This window comes from Furipterus horrens, unplaced genomic scaffold (genome assembly GCF_987537825.1).
Source record: "Furipterus horrens unplaced genomic scaffold, mFurHor1.1.pri manual_scaffold_5, whole genome shotgun sequence".
Classification (NCBI taxonomy): domain Eukaryota; kingdom Metazoa; phylum Chordata; class Mammalia; order Chiroptera; family Furipteridae; genus Furipterus; species Furipterus horrens.
The window spans coordinates 140,422,527-140,437,713 of record NW_028327175.1 but is presented as its reverse complement, the minus strand read 5'-3'; the positions used below and the strand labels follow the sequence as shown (position 1 = coordinate 140,437,713).

The 15,187-nt window shown below is 40.7% G+C and overlaps 1 protein-coding gene across 2 annotated transcripts in view; it reads right to left on the bottom strand.

Annotated features, from left to right (window-relative positions):
• The window catches only part of HTR7 (5-hydroxytryptamine receptor 7), a 77,857-nt gene extending 65,470 nt beyond the window's left edge, over positions 1-12,387 (bottom strand). The window contains exon 1 of one of the 2 annotated variants that reach the window (XM_090279251.1): positions 11,750-12,387. In XM_090279251.1, coding sequence (XP_090135377.1) covers positions 11,750-12,288 — 539 coding nt within the window. In that variant the 5' untranslated portion in view covers positions 12,289-12,387. The remainder of the gene's footprint in view (positions 1-11,749) is intronic. The other variant, XM_090279252.1, reaches the window with a different exon arrangement.
• Positions 12,388-15,187: the final 2,800 nt, after the last annotated feature.

Below are 15,187 nucleotides of genomic sequence, written 5' to 3'. Positions count from 1 at the left end.
TTGCAGCCAGAAGCTAAATGACTCATAAAGTCCTTCAAGAAAGGTCATATCACACAGGGATAGACTGAAAAGCAATTTGTATAACTTTTAACTTTTTAAAGATCCAAATTTTCTGATATAGGAATAAAATAATTATGCTCAATAGATTATCTCTTAAAGACGGAGCTGTGTCATTATTCACCCATGTATTCCCACAGCACTTATATACCTAATAGAAAAGTAACAATTTGCTTATTAAATAAATCTCACCTCCAGCATCTCCTCTAGCTTGCTCATATATGCAATTTCTCTCTCCCTCTCCTCCTCCTCCTCCTCCTCTTCTTCTTTCTCTCTCCCTCTCTCTCTCTCTCTGACACACACACACACACACACACACACACACACATACCCCTGGCCTCTCTGTTAGGGCCCAATGCTCAGATCCTACCTTAAACCTGTAAAGGAGTGGATTCAAATATTCTGTAATGACCTCACCTTAACCTTAACCCAAAAGCTAACAGATGGATTGGAGTGGGGATGCCCTGAATCAACACTGGAAGTGCATACTGGGACACACAAAAAAAAAAAAAATGCAAGGAGTTATAAAACTTGAAGATAGTCTGGGGCATCTATGACTACTTCCATGAGACAGTAACATATAATCAAGGACCTGTTTGAAGAGTGATAAAAATTAACCAGCCAAAGAGGTAAGAAAGTGTGCGGGAGGCAGGAGGCCGGGGGTGGAGGGGGAAGCTCAGGCAATAAAAGTACTTGTGAAGGCCCTGAACATCAAAATGTCAAGGGACTGAAAGAAGATCAAAGTTTCTAGACTATAGGGGGAGTGAAGTTACAGGGGGAAATAAATAGATGATTGGTAGATAGGTAGGTAGGCAGACAGACAGATAATTGAATCGAATCAAATCTTGGGCAGAAGTCAGCAAACTCCAACAGTCAGATCTGGCCATTGCCTGTTTTTGTATAGCCCCCAGCTAAAAATGGATATTATATTTTAAAATAGTTCAAAATATTGCCCTGGCTGGTGTAACTCAGTTGGTTGGAGTATCGTCCCATAAATCGAAAGGTTGAGGGTTCCATTCCCAGTCAGGGCAGAGGCCTAGTTTGTGGGTTTAGCCCCCTGTCAAGGCACATATGAGAGACAATCAACTGATGTCTCACTCTTTCTCTCTCTCTCTCACATCAATGTTTCTCTCCCTCTCTCTCTCCCTGCCTTCCCCCTCTCTAAGCATGTCTTCTGGTGAGGATTAAAATAAATAAATAAATAAATAAATAGTTCTAGGAATCAAAAAGAATAAGAATAATTAATGATGTGAAAATTATATGCAATTCAAATTTCAGTATTCACAAATAAACTTTTATTAGAACATAGCCATGACCATACATTCACATATTGTCTAGGCTGCTTTTAGGCTATAATGGCTGAGTGGAGTAGTTGCAACAGATAAAAGATCACACCAGCCTAAAATATTTACAATCTAGTCAATTACAGAAAAATGTTTGCCAACCCCCAATCTAGTGAAATAAGCAAAATCAGATATAATCTTTTAGTTCAATCAAAAATGAAGGATCTCATCCAAAGAACAGAGGAATTTATTAACCTATTAAAAGAGTCTGAAGCAGGAGAACCATAATCCAGCCGTCTGCACATTGGGCTAACCGAGGGAGCTTCCAAAATGCAGATGCATGAGTTCTACCCCTGCTGCATGAGTTGGGCCTGCATATGGCCTGGGTATAGGCCATACCTCTGAAGATTCCTAGGTGATTCTAATGTGCAGGTAAATGTGGAGACCATGGATAAGATCATATTTGCAGTTTTATAAGATCCTCTAACTCAGGGGTTCTTCCTCTGGCTACACATTAGAATCACCTGGGGGAGATTTTCAAACATACTAAAGCTCAGGCCCACCCAGAGGAATTAAATCAAGGTCTCTAGAGGTGGGCTCCAAGCACTGGTATTTTTTTTTTTTTTTAGTTGTCCAGGTAATTCTAATATGCAGTTAGGATTACATACTTTGCATTAACATGGGGTTAGGGCAGATACAGGGAGATCCCTGGGAAGCTACTCTGAATAATCCAAAGGAAAGATGATAGGGGCTTAGGTTGAGCTGCTGGCGCTGGAAAAAAGGGGAAAAAGAAAAAGGACAGACAATAAGGACTTGGTGGCAGGTTAGTGAGAGTGGAAAGTTTCAAAGATGATATCCAAATGGTTAGCAAAGCAACTGTGTGCAGACTGATGTCATTTATTGGGATGGGAACCTTGGGAAAGGAACAAGTTTGGAAGGTAAAGGGTAATAGCTCTGTTTTGACATATTGTTAAAAAGCAGAGTATCTACAATGGAGTTAGTCAGATTAGGGCTCTAGGGAAGCTGGTGTCAAATTATAAAGGGCCTTGAATGCTATATCCTGACTTTTCTCCTCACGTAGCAGGCAATGGTTACGATGATATAGGAGGACACACATGAGCCTTTGATTCAGATGCTGCCCCTGTGACATACAATGTATGCATTTCCTCAATTTCCTCATCTGTAGAGAGGGCTTAAAAATATTCATACTCTGTCTTGTTCACCTTTGGCCAGCAAGACACTCAGTGACAGACACGCAGTAGAAAGCCTTATAAGTGCTACAAAGATTAAAGGAGATACCATGTGTAAAGTCCCTAGGAATTTAAATAGTACAAAAAGCCCTCATAAATAATAGCTGTTATTCCTGAAGGATTTCCAAAGGAGAATGACATGGTGACTCCCTCATGGTGACATTTTAGGAAGTGCATGTGGACATCAGTGGGAAAGATTATTAGCAAGTTGGGTAAGAAACTGGCCCTGAGGTTCAGCAGCTGGGGGTGAGTTCAGCTGCACGTGGCAGATAACATAATGGTATATGTTCATCAGTTAGTAAGAAGTCAGGGTTCCAGCAATCCTTATGGCATCCATAATCCCCAGGAACGAGGCTACCCTTCCAGCGCCTTGGGCCTCCTTCCCAGGTGTGGCTCTGGTTATCCATCTTGCCAAAGATGACTCCTGGAGCTCTAGCCACTCACATTCCAGTCAACAAGATAGAGGGACAGACAAAAGAAGAGGAAGAGGGCACAAGCCAATTGTCTTGAGAAGGAAATTTCCAAGAAGCCAAAACACAATACTTCTACTAAGATCTTTTGGGTCAAGTGTATGAACATGGTCACACCTAGCTGCAGGGGAGACTAGAAAACATAGTGTTTATTCTGGGCAGCCCTATTCCCAGGTACAGACAGGAATTCCCATAACTAAGGAGGAAAGGGAGGGTTGGGGGTGGGTTAGGCAACCAGCAGCATCTGCCATCACAGGTGAAGTCTCAGGGGCTTGGGCATTGCCTGTGCCATTACCTCACTTAGAAAACCTTCCTGCTCCCTGTATGTAAGTTCACTCACTGCCTTCACGCCCTCAGCATCTGCCATCCCCCTTACCCGAAACTCTCTTGTCTTTTCATCACCTGTCTAATTCAACATTTCTTTTAAGACCTAAGTCAGGGTTATCTCCTTCATCATGGCCCATGACTGAACTTTTACTACTCTCCTCAAATATACACATAAATACGTGGCATTTGACTAGGTCTTAAACACAGGTTCCACCCATACAAACTGTGTCCACAGATAAGTCACTTCCTGCTCGAGTTCCTCCTATATCAAGTGAGGATAATAATGTCCAACTCACAAGATCGTAGGGACAATCAAAGGAGATTTCTGTACGTGGAAACTGGTTTGTGAACAATAAAGCACTAAATGTCTATTAGCTGCTAGCGCATCTACCCTGAGGTGTTACTTCTTGTCAATGATCATAAAAAACAAAAGCAGTTTGTGGGAAATGTTTCCTCACCAAAGGACAGAGAAGACCTGTTTCTTCTCCTCCCTCTCATCTTCCCATCGTAAAATTAGAAGAGGATTCTTTCAACTCTTAAAGTGTATCTACAAGCTGAAAATTAATTTTAGAGATGAGCATGGATGACTTCCTTCAAAGCGAAAGGCGACCCAGAGAAGCTAGAATGCCCCTGCACTGCTGATCACAGCAGAAATAAAGCCAAGAGCAGAATTCAGATCATCGAAGCAAATGAGTCATAGTACCTGGCGAGGAAGCAAGGCTTCGGCCAGACACCAGTCAGAACTAAAGATTACGACTCTTGCAAATAAGCCAGCTGAGTTCCTGTAACCATGACGAACCCAAAGATGACCTGTATCCTCATACATGAAGCTAAAAACTAATGACTGCTGATAGCATTAAAACAGTAACTGTATCTGTTCAGATTAATCATACATCTGATGTACATCCAAAAACACCTTCACACAGTGTCATCAAATAAATACTCTTGTCCCTTTTATTAAAAAACAAAATACAGTACACATGCAGAAAAGTGCCTAAAATATGCTTGGATACTTCAACAGTAATTTAGAAAGTTAACCCTCATGCAACTACCATTACAGTCAAACATTACACCAAGTCAGAAGTACTCCTCTCTGATCACAACCCTCCTCTTCCCACCTAGAAGAAATCACTATCTGCTTTCTCATGATATATACTTCCTTTCTTTTCTTTATATTTCAGTTATGTATGTCTCTAAACCATGTTGTTTGGTCCAAATTTTTGCATGAATAGAAGTACATTATGTATTCTTTGCACTTTTTGCTTCTGCTCAGCATTCTATTTATGACCTGATACTTGACTTAAAATATTGCAAAGATGGAGTAGCAAAACATATATATTAAATGGACTGCCCATAAATTAATCACTGTTAAAAGTAGGTTGTGGATACAGTAGGCTCTTTATACTATACTCTTGACTTTTAAGTATTTCAAATTTTTTACAATAAAAAATTGTTTCATTACTTTGGAAGGTTCATTTTAGCTATAATTTTTTCATTTTCATTGCTTTAGAGTATCAGTTCTCTAAGCAAGGTTCCAAACGAGGAGCATCAGAATTGTCCAAAAATTTGTTTGAAATGCAAACTATTAATCTTCACCCCAAACTTACTAAATCAGAAATGCTTGGGGTGGGCCCAGTAATCTGTGTTTTAGTAAGTTCTCTGGATAGTTCTAATGCAAGCTTAAGTGTAATAACCACTGTTGTGTGAATGTACCACAGTATATTCATCCATTCTACTACTGACAAGCTTTTTTTTTTAAGCTTGGGGATTTTTCTGGATATTATAAATATTCTTGTACAGACTTTTGGTAACTGGACTATCTGATATAAACTCATATCATAAAATAACAGAATCATAAGGTATATGTATCTTCAATATGACATGATAATGCAAACTATTTTCACAGTGGTTTACTGAGTCACAATTCCACTACCAATGTATGAAAGTTCCCTTGGCTGTCCACCCTTGCCACACTTGCTATTTTTCAGACATTTTAATTGTTGCCATTCTAGAAAGTTAAACACTTTCAAGCTTTCCAACTTGGGATCAAAAAAACATACATTCGAAAACAGAACTCCAAATAAAAAGTTATAGTTTTGCAAATATATTAGTTGGTGGCTGTGCATGGAATGGGCCTGATGTAGGAAAGAATCTGGCATGACAGAAACACTAATGGAAGTCAGTATGACTGTACTGTGGAAAGCAAGATGGAATATGGTGCAAAACGTTGCTGTGGAGTAAGGCAGGAACAAATGAGGGAACTTGTAGATGTGCTAAACAGTTTGAATTTGATTCCAAGGGAAAGAAAAAGCCAATAAATGGTTTTGAGCAGGAAATTTACATGATTATATTTCTATATTTGTACATATTTAAAATATTTCAGACACACATTTACTTCTAGCTTTGATGGGGTTCCTTAATGCTTCAGACCAATGCTTCTAATGAAAACAATTAGAAAAGCTAGATAAAGCACAAATAAACACACACACACACACACACCTGCTTAAAGGCATAATAGAGTTCTTGAGATAACCAGGACTTGAGAGGAAAAAATCCTTGAAAAGAGAGAACCACAGAGAGGCAAGCCAAAATTCTGTAGCCACTCTTTCCCTTGGGACATTTTCCAAAACTAGGTGAGGGGTTAAGCGAATGAAGATCCAGGCAAAAGGGTGAAGCGGGAAAACTTGTATGTATGAACCATGGGTATGGACTTGGGGGGGAGGGGATTGCTGGGGGAGGGAGATGCTGGGTGGAGGGGAGTAAAGGGGAGAAAATTGGAACTATTGTAACAATATAATCAATAAAATACATTTAAAAAAAAAAAAAGAGTCTCTGTAGAATTGCTATTAAGGGGCAAAACTTCCAGAAGAAATTTTGGTAGTCTTTAAAGATAGACAAAAACTAGGCATGAATGGCCAAAATCCCAATAAGAAGCAGAAAACTAAGCCCAGCACTTGGCTGGTCCCTAAACACATTTGCTGAATTCTGAAGCTGTACAGGACAAGAGGCAAAGAAACCAAGGAAAAAGCTCGCAAAAAGCTATCAGTGGGAATTTTGACAGTCTCACAGTACTGAGGAGAGAAGAATTAAGAGTTTTAACTAACCAGGGGGAGAAGTCATCAAGAATACCCATGCTCTTAGCTAAAATCCCAAGAAGGCTACACCCTAGAAAAAGGTATCAGCCAGAGGCAGACAGAGCTTTATCAAAACTAAAAGCTAGCCGATAGTCAGCTCAGTCCCTAATCAGATTACAAAATCAGTCCCCCACTATGCCTGCCTAGCAGCTATTTTCTGTGGAAGAAAATAACATTATCTACAACATCTACAATTTTTCATACCAATGTTGAGTACACAATCAAAATTTACTACGTATGCCAAGATACAGACCCAAAACCCAGAGGGGGAGAAAACAGATCATCCACAAAGAAACAACAAGTGATTCAGACAAGGAAGTTAGTAGAAAATGAGTTTTAACTATGATTAATATACCCAAAAATATAACAAGATGGAGAAATTAGATAAAAAGGCAGAGAATTTCATCAAATAATTAAAATCAATAAAAAGGATCAAAAACGCCAAAAAAGGATCAAATGACATTTCTAGGACTGTGAAATTAAGAACTCAATAGGTAAGACTGAAAAACACATTAGATATAGCAAAAGAGATGATTAATAAGTTGGAAGGCAGGTCAAAAAATGTTCAAAACTGAAGCACAGAGAAAAATGTAAAATGGAAAATAAAGTGTAAGAGACATGTAATCAAGTAAAAAGATTTAAATTATGTAAATTTGAAGACAGGAGAAGAAAGAATGGGATACTAAAAGTAATTAAAGAGACAATAGCAAATATCAATGCACAAATACAAAGACTACTAAGAAACCCTGCAGAGCTGATGGCAAAACAATACCACAACCACAACCACAACAAAACAATAATGCCAAACTTAGGGACATTATAGAATAGCTGATAAAAACTAAAGGTAAAGAGAAAATCCTTAAAGCATCCCGAGCTAAAAAGACACATTGTCTTCAAAGGAGTAATAATGTTGATTAATTGCTGACTTTTCAACGGAAATGATGGAAGCCTCAAGACAGTGGAATAATGTTTTAAAGTGCTGAAAAATCCTCAAATATAGATTTCCATGCTCAGAGAAAGTATCATTCAAAAATGATGGTAAAATTAAGACATTTTCAGACAAGTAAACACTGAGAAGATTTGGCACCAGCACTCACTTTTTAAAGATGCTAATGAAAGTCTAACTGGACAAAAGAAAAAATAATCCCTGATGAAAGCATGGTAATATAGGGAAAAAATCAAGAGTAATGGGGAAGGTAAACATGTGGGTAAGTAAGAATGAATAATGCCCTGTTTGGTGATGTTCAGTGGATTGAGTACCAGCCTACCAACTGAAAGGCCACTGGTTTGATTCCCAGTCAGGGCACATGCCTAGGTTGGGAACCAGTTCCCCAGTTTGGGGCGTGCAAGAGGTAACGATCAATGTATCTCTCACACATCAATGTTTCTTTCCCTTTCTTTCTCCCTCCCTTCCCCTCTCCCTAACAATAAATAAATAAAATCTTTTTAAAAAGAATAAACACTGATTGTTTAAAACAACAATAAAAATAACACATAATTGGTTTTTAAAATATGTAAGTTAAAATGCATGACAAGGATAACACAAATAGTATAAGAGGGTTAAATAGAATTAAAATGCAATAAAGTACCTTATTATCCAGTTATTATATATACATATACCCAAAAGAAATTAAAACATGTCCACAAAATTACTTGTCCACAAATAAATGTTTATAGAGTCAATGTTAGTAGCATACCAAAACACTGGAAACATGCCCATCTACAAGTGAACTGATAGATAAATTAAATGTAATAATACTCAGAAAAAAAATGAATAAAATACTGACAGTAAAAACTATTGATGAATCACACAAACATTATATTCAGCAAAAGAAACCAGATTTACAAGTTTATAATATACTATTCCATGTATGTAAGGTTCTGACCAAGCAGACCCAATTTATGATGCCAAAAGTCAAGACAACAGTTCTCTCTGGGAGTATTAGAAACTGGGTAGGGGCAGGAGAGGACTTTGAGAGATTAGTAATATTCAATTTCTTGATCTAGTTGCAGATTGCATCGATGTATTTCAAGAAAGTTTTAAAATATATTTCAAACATACAAAAAGTTATACAAAGAATAACAAGACTGTGTAAACCACCAAGACTAAGAAATGGAACATTACCAATATGTGTGCTACTCCCTGACTGCGCCTCCACCCACTCCACCAGAGATAAACCTCTCTCCCAAATTTGGTGTTCACCATCCCTCTCCACTATTTTGTACTTTTACCCTTATATAGGTTCACTTAAACAATATATAGAACTGGTTTTGTATGTTTTTATACTATACATAAGAGTAATTTAGTTTCTGTTTTTAACAGAGCATCCTAAAAAGGGAACTGCTGAACTGTAGAACTGTTGAGTGTCAAACTCATCTATCTGGGAGTAAGGAAATAAAGCAAGGTGGGCACAGCTTAACTGTGAAATGAACCAGTAACTGGAGGGAGAAATGAGGCCAAAGGAGTTCTTAAAAATAGAAGATCAACTATTGCCTAGTTGAGAGGAAACAATGAAGACAAAGAAGACATGAGGAGTCAAGGAAGGAACACAGTTCTTGAGAACGTGAGAGGGGATGGGATGGGACATGCAGGTAGCTTGGTCTTTGGTGGGACACAATTTCTTCTTGATTTTTAACGAAAAGGAAATAAAAAGGGTACAAATGCAGGAAAATTTGTTTAGTGGTGGAAAGATAAGGGAGTTCCCATCCAATGATCCAATGTTGCTACTTTTTCAATGATCATGTGTCATTATCTGAAAAGGGTAGATATGGCAGTGTTGAAACCTGTGAAGAAAATGGCATAAAATTGTATTGGAAAAGACTGGAAATGCATCCCAGTTATGAAAAGTCAAAGGTTCCATTAACCAAAAGTTAAATGCCCAACAGAAATCCAAACTCTCACAATACAGTATGAGCTCAGAAGCAGGAAGATTATTATTCATCTTTGATTATGCTGTACAAAGCACAGCATAACCTATATTAGGTAATCAAGAGGCAGTGAATAAATGAATGAAGATAATTTTTTTCATATTTTCTCAATACATTTTAATATCATCAATCATATTCTACAATGGAAAGGAAGAAACAGTCTTTTCAAAAATAATTCACCTTAGATGTCAAATGCATTTTCCTTTTTCTCATTTTTAGTTCTGTGTGTTCTTGGAATCAAAGCAATATGTATCTCCCACCGTTATCAATTCTTCACAGTATGTAAAGAAATGACATGTTTATCTTCTAAAATAATTTTTAAGCAGAAACCATCAATGGCACAATTCTTATAGGAAATGAGACAGAATCTACATCTTTGTATTACCATACTTTGTGACATCATAAGGATATACCATCAGCTCTTGACAAGAAGGATTAAGCTCTTCCCTGTATTCAAGATGTTCCTGCTGCTGGTAAGTCACACATGCACACTGAGTGAAGAGAACCTTTAGCTCATACACAGGAATCTCAGGGTGGCCCCAGCCAAACCTAAATGTACCCAGAAGAACAAAAGCACTGGATGTCTTAGGAGACAAGTTAGCACACTATGTTATTTACCATTTATCAATTATGAAATGAAAAAAATATTATAAATGCATTACTTGCAGCATAAATTGTTAATTGTTTAACTACACTAAATTCCATTGAAAATGACTCCATTCATGCAAGGAGCACTGTTTCGGTTGGCTAAGCAGTAGAAATCTTGTATTTATAGTTCATGTTTATACTTACTATGTATATTGAGCGTGTCTTCCTAGTTCCTGTTGCCACAACCAGACTGTAAATGCATATGTTTTTGACATTCTTAACTACAGTAATTCAGAACTTCAGCTGTCAAGTTTGTAACTAATATTCTCATATATGCATTTCATGTTCTACTATTAAGAATAATTCCTTGTTTTCTCTCAGGAGCTCCTAACATGATACATAAAAGGGCAGGATCCACTTTTTAAAAAAATAATCGGCTCTTTAAACACAGCTACAATGTATTTTTTCCCTGAAAATATCCCCTTTCATATCATTCCCTTTATTCAGTTATTATAAACCCTGGTAAAGCAGTAAAATGTTAAATATCAACAAACCACAAATAGCAGTGTTTACAGGGAGGAAAAGGAGGAAATTTTCAGTGTCATGCTAGCCCATCTTTTGAGGCACTGTCATTTTAAGTGTGGAGGCATCAATTTCTCCTATGCCAAAAAGGTCTACACACTTAAAGGTTCTGTAAGTCCCCAAAGAAAATAAGCAACCATTTCTCTGTATCATTAAACACAACACAACACCAGTCCTGTGCTGGTTTTAAAAGACCAGCAGAATTCTGAGTATGAATATTAAGGTTTAACATTTCAGTTTCAAGAGAAGCAGAGTTGCTCTGTGGCCAAAAAGCACTGGGACCATACTTCAAGTTGTCAATTGCACAATATTTCTAGGGCCAAAGACTAGCTCCACTGCAGAAGCCTGTAACCCTAGAGTCCAAAGGAACCCTGGGGATCCCCTGGTCCATTTGGGTACTCACGGCAGGAATTTTCCCCCCAGCATCCCTGACAGATGGTCACCTGTTTCAATTACTCCAGTGGAGGAGTGCTCAAGAGAAGATTCCCAAGGGATATGATGGAAGGCTAGAACCAACCATTCAGACAGGGAGCAGAGCTCCAGTCAGGATGCCAACAGCGTTGTCAAACACTAAAACCTGACTTTCAGAAGAATGAGATTCAGAATCAGCAGTCATAATGGTGCACCGTTAAGACATGTAGACCCCCAATTCTGGGACCATCCTAGGTCTTTTCATTGGCCTGGGCAAGTACCTCCTACAATCAGGGAGCAAAATGACTTTCTTTTTTCCATCACTGATTTCTTAAAGTAAGAATCGACTCTTGGGGGCTCACAGCAAGGGCTTGTCAAGCTCAGAAAGGACTAAATTCCTTCCTCCAGAAAACCAAGAAAAGGGACCCCCCGGTGGAACTGCTAATGCTTAAAGTACTCTTAACTTTGGTCTTAAAGTCCTCACTATAGTAAACCAGAGCATTTCGGGCTCTTCTTTTAAAGGTGAATATAGGCTCTGCTGTAACTGAAGTTGGTTGGTGTAGGGATGATGTGTAACGAGGGGTGATGTTTTAAAGCGCAGCCTTCCATCCCTCCTTGAAGTCTGGCTCCCCCTCCCAGAAAAGGAAAGCGCGCGGGGCTACGCGACCAGCAAGTACATCTCCCTGCCGGACCTCAGGACAGGGCGGCCGGGGCCTTACCTGTCGATGCTGATCACGCACAGGGTCATGATTGAGGCTGTGCAGCACATGACGTCCATGGCGATGAAGACGTTGCAGAAGAAGTGGCCAAAGATCCACTTGCCCCCGATTAAGTCTGTGACGCTGACAAAGGGCATGACCGCTACAGCCACCGAGAGGTCGGCTAGAGCCAGGGACACGATCAGGTAGTTGGAAGGCTGGCGAAGCTTCTTGACGAAGCACACCGAAATTACCACCAGGCAGTTGCCGGCAATCGTCAACAGCGTAATGAGCGTCAGGATGGAGCCGATCACAACTTTCTCGACTCTGCCGTAGTTGATCTGCTCTCCGCAGCCGGACGCATTGTCCGGGGACGCGTCCCAGGTGGGCACAGGGCTGGCGGTCACCTCAGGGACCCCGCGCGGCAGATGCGGCGCCCAGGAGCCCGCGACCGGGCCGGTGCCGTCGGGGCTCAGGTCCGGCAGCCCTACCTCTGGCAGGAGGACGGAGCGCAGGTGTCCGTAGAGGTCCGGGCGGCCGCTGCTGTTAACGTCCATCATCGTGCCGCTGCGCGCTGCTGCCCATGGAGCCGGCGCCCCCGCCACACGCTCCGGCTGCCGGCCCAGGGGCTTCACCTCGCCGGTTCCGCTTCTCCCGGCCCAGCCATGAGGCCCGCGCCGACCGCTGGGGGGCGCCCGGCTCGGCCTCGCGGCCCCGCACGTCCCGGGCCCCCAGCCGCTGCGGACCACGCGCGGGAGAGCGGCCGCGCGGGGACTCCCTGCAGGAGGCGCCTTGAGCACCCGACGGACGCCCGGGACGTGCGGGTTCCCGTGCTAGCTGACCGGGTTCGACTGGCGGCTCCGCAGCCTGCAACCCGCAGCCGCTGCGCGACTCGGCGGGGAGCGCCAGGGAGGCAGCGGCATAAGTTGCGGAGTGCGCCCCGCCCCTAGCGCCCGCCGCCGCCGCCGCCGCCGCTCCCCTGCGGCAGCCGAGCCGCGTCTCCACCGCCTCTGCCACCACCACCGCCGCCTCGGCGCTGCCCTCGCCCCTGGGGCTCCCAGGACGGGCTTTCCCCGCTGGGCAGGGGGCCGCCGCCTCCCCCGCGCGTCCGCACAGGGCGGGGGCGGTGCTCCACGCGCCTCCCGGGATCCCAAGCGGGACCGCTCCCGGATCTTTCTTTGCGGCTCAAGGCTCGCACCCCCTACGACAGACCCGCACTTCCTCTCGATAGTAAACTACCCCTCGGTGAGGGAGGACTAGGGAGCCAGAGGGCGTTCGGACTCATAGCGAAATGAAGAACCTGGAAAGGAATTCCCCCCCTTAACTAAAAAAGCCTTTTCGAGCACTACACCAAGCAACTAATAGATACTTCCGTTTCCTATTTTGACCACTTATGGGAGAAGGTGAAGATGGAAAAGGAGAGGACCCGAATGGGGTAGGGGTGGATCCTCAAAAAAAGAAGGAAAAAAAAAAAAGGGAGAAGGGAAGATGCCTTCAGGTTCTGGCCCCAGGCATCTATAAACAGGGTTCTTGGCTGTGAAACTAGACTGCTGCTTTTATATTTCAGACATCGAAGCTTAATATGTTGAAAGGAGGGTTAATTTTCCCAGGGCGTCCTGGAAACCTTGCACATAAACGAAGAAATGACCTGTTAAACTGTTCTGCAGAAGAATCCTGGAGATGTATGTTGATTTAATGCCTATTGCCTAAAATCCCCCTGGTCTTCAAACCTTGTCAGAGTGGCTGATTTTTATTATTTGTGAGACTTACTTTATTTTGTTTAAAGGTTTTATTGGAAGCCAGCAGCGATTTCTTTAGTTTAAGACAATAAAAATAATTAAATCTCTTCTCTAGTTAGGCCCTAGCAGGTAATAAATAAAAAGAAAAGGAACACACACCTCAAAATGTATTGATCTGAATGCTGAACAATACTCTCATTCTTCAAGGTGGGTATTAGCCCCATTTATCCAGGTAAGGAAACAAACACCGTTGCTATTGCCATCATCTGGTAAATAATAGTTTTCAAACCTGAGTTTTTATCATTACTATGTCCATATTTTTCCCTCTACACGTTCAAAAAAAAATGTTTTTTTAAATAGGAAAAATAATCCCTCAATGGTGGACCAATGTTCACAGCTCTCTCAATATTATGAAAATGTCAGGGGCTCTCCTCTGCCTGGGATAAGCAGATCAATGCACTGAGTCAGAGTAAAAGATGATATATATAGGACACAACGCAATACTATTTAATAGTGAAGAAGATGGATGAGGAAACTTCTTCGACCTTACTTAGGTTAATTTGAAACAATTTCAGACAAAAGAAAACTAGTTTGTAGTAGGAAACCGTTTAGGGAATAATTTGTTGGCTCTTCAGTAGAGATAGGGAAATAGAAACCTGCAGAAGTTTAATAACTTGTCCAAGATCGTAGATGACTGCATTGAAATGTCTCAGTTTTTTGGTTTTGAGGTTTAGAATTGTCTCAAGGCTTCTTAAAAATTCCTTAGGGTAATACATTTTACAAAATACTTTTGACTTCTCTCATTTTTTTCCTCTTGAGTACTCTAGTCAGGCCAGCTTGTCGTGTTTCTTAAATAATATTCCACCTTAATTATATAAAAATTTTGAAAAGCAATAGTTCTATTTTTATTGACATCTACAGTCAATATAATTTGTACCTATACTCTTACCAGCCTTTACCGAACCCGCTTACATTCCATAGCAACTTCTGATGGTTTTTTTTTTTTTTTTTGCTTTTGTTTTCTAATTGTAGAACATACAAACTCACCAAATATTCAATAAGATGCTACTTTCAAATTTACTTTCTCTTCCATTTCAATATAGCATCAGGTCCAAACTCCCCTTTTTATAGAGCGGTCACCTCTGTTATATTATCCCTGGTGATGGCTGCATGTATTTCCTAAGAATTCTAGGATTTAATTTATAAGCTGTCACAATGCATAAGTACAGTTATTGAAAATCTCAGCTCCTGCAGCATTACTTTGCTTATGTTGAGTTTAAGTTTCATCTATCATTGTATTATTCCAAAATCCTGACAGAACAATCCAGAATTCTTTCAGTTTCCCTCTAACCTTGACTAACAAATAATCCCATCTTCATAAAAATGCTAAAATATTGTGTATGCGTTTTCATAATTTTCTCCAAAGAAAATCTAAAGATACAGCTTCGCAAAATTCTCATAAAATACCTGAACATTCACCTAAATTTGTTACTCGTTTTGCCCCTGGTTTTCTGGTGTTTTAAAATCCATATCAAGGTGTTGCTTCCTTCACCACCACCACCCATCTGCTCCCTCCACCCATCTGCGCACGCTTTGGCACTTATACTGGAGATAAATAGAGAAGTGTTGGCATTTAAATCAAACCATGTCTTCTGATTAGATCCCTTTTGTTTGTTTCATTAAAAAAGAAATAACTCTGCTGCTTTAAAAGTACCAAACC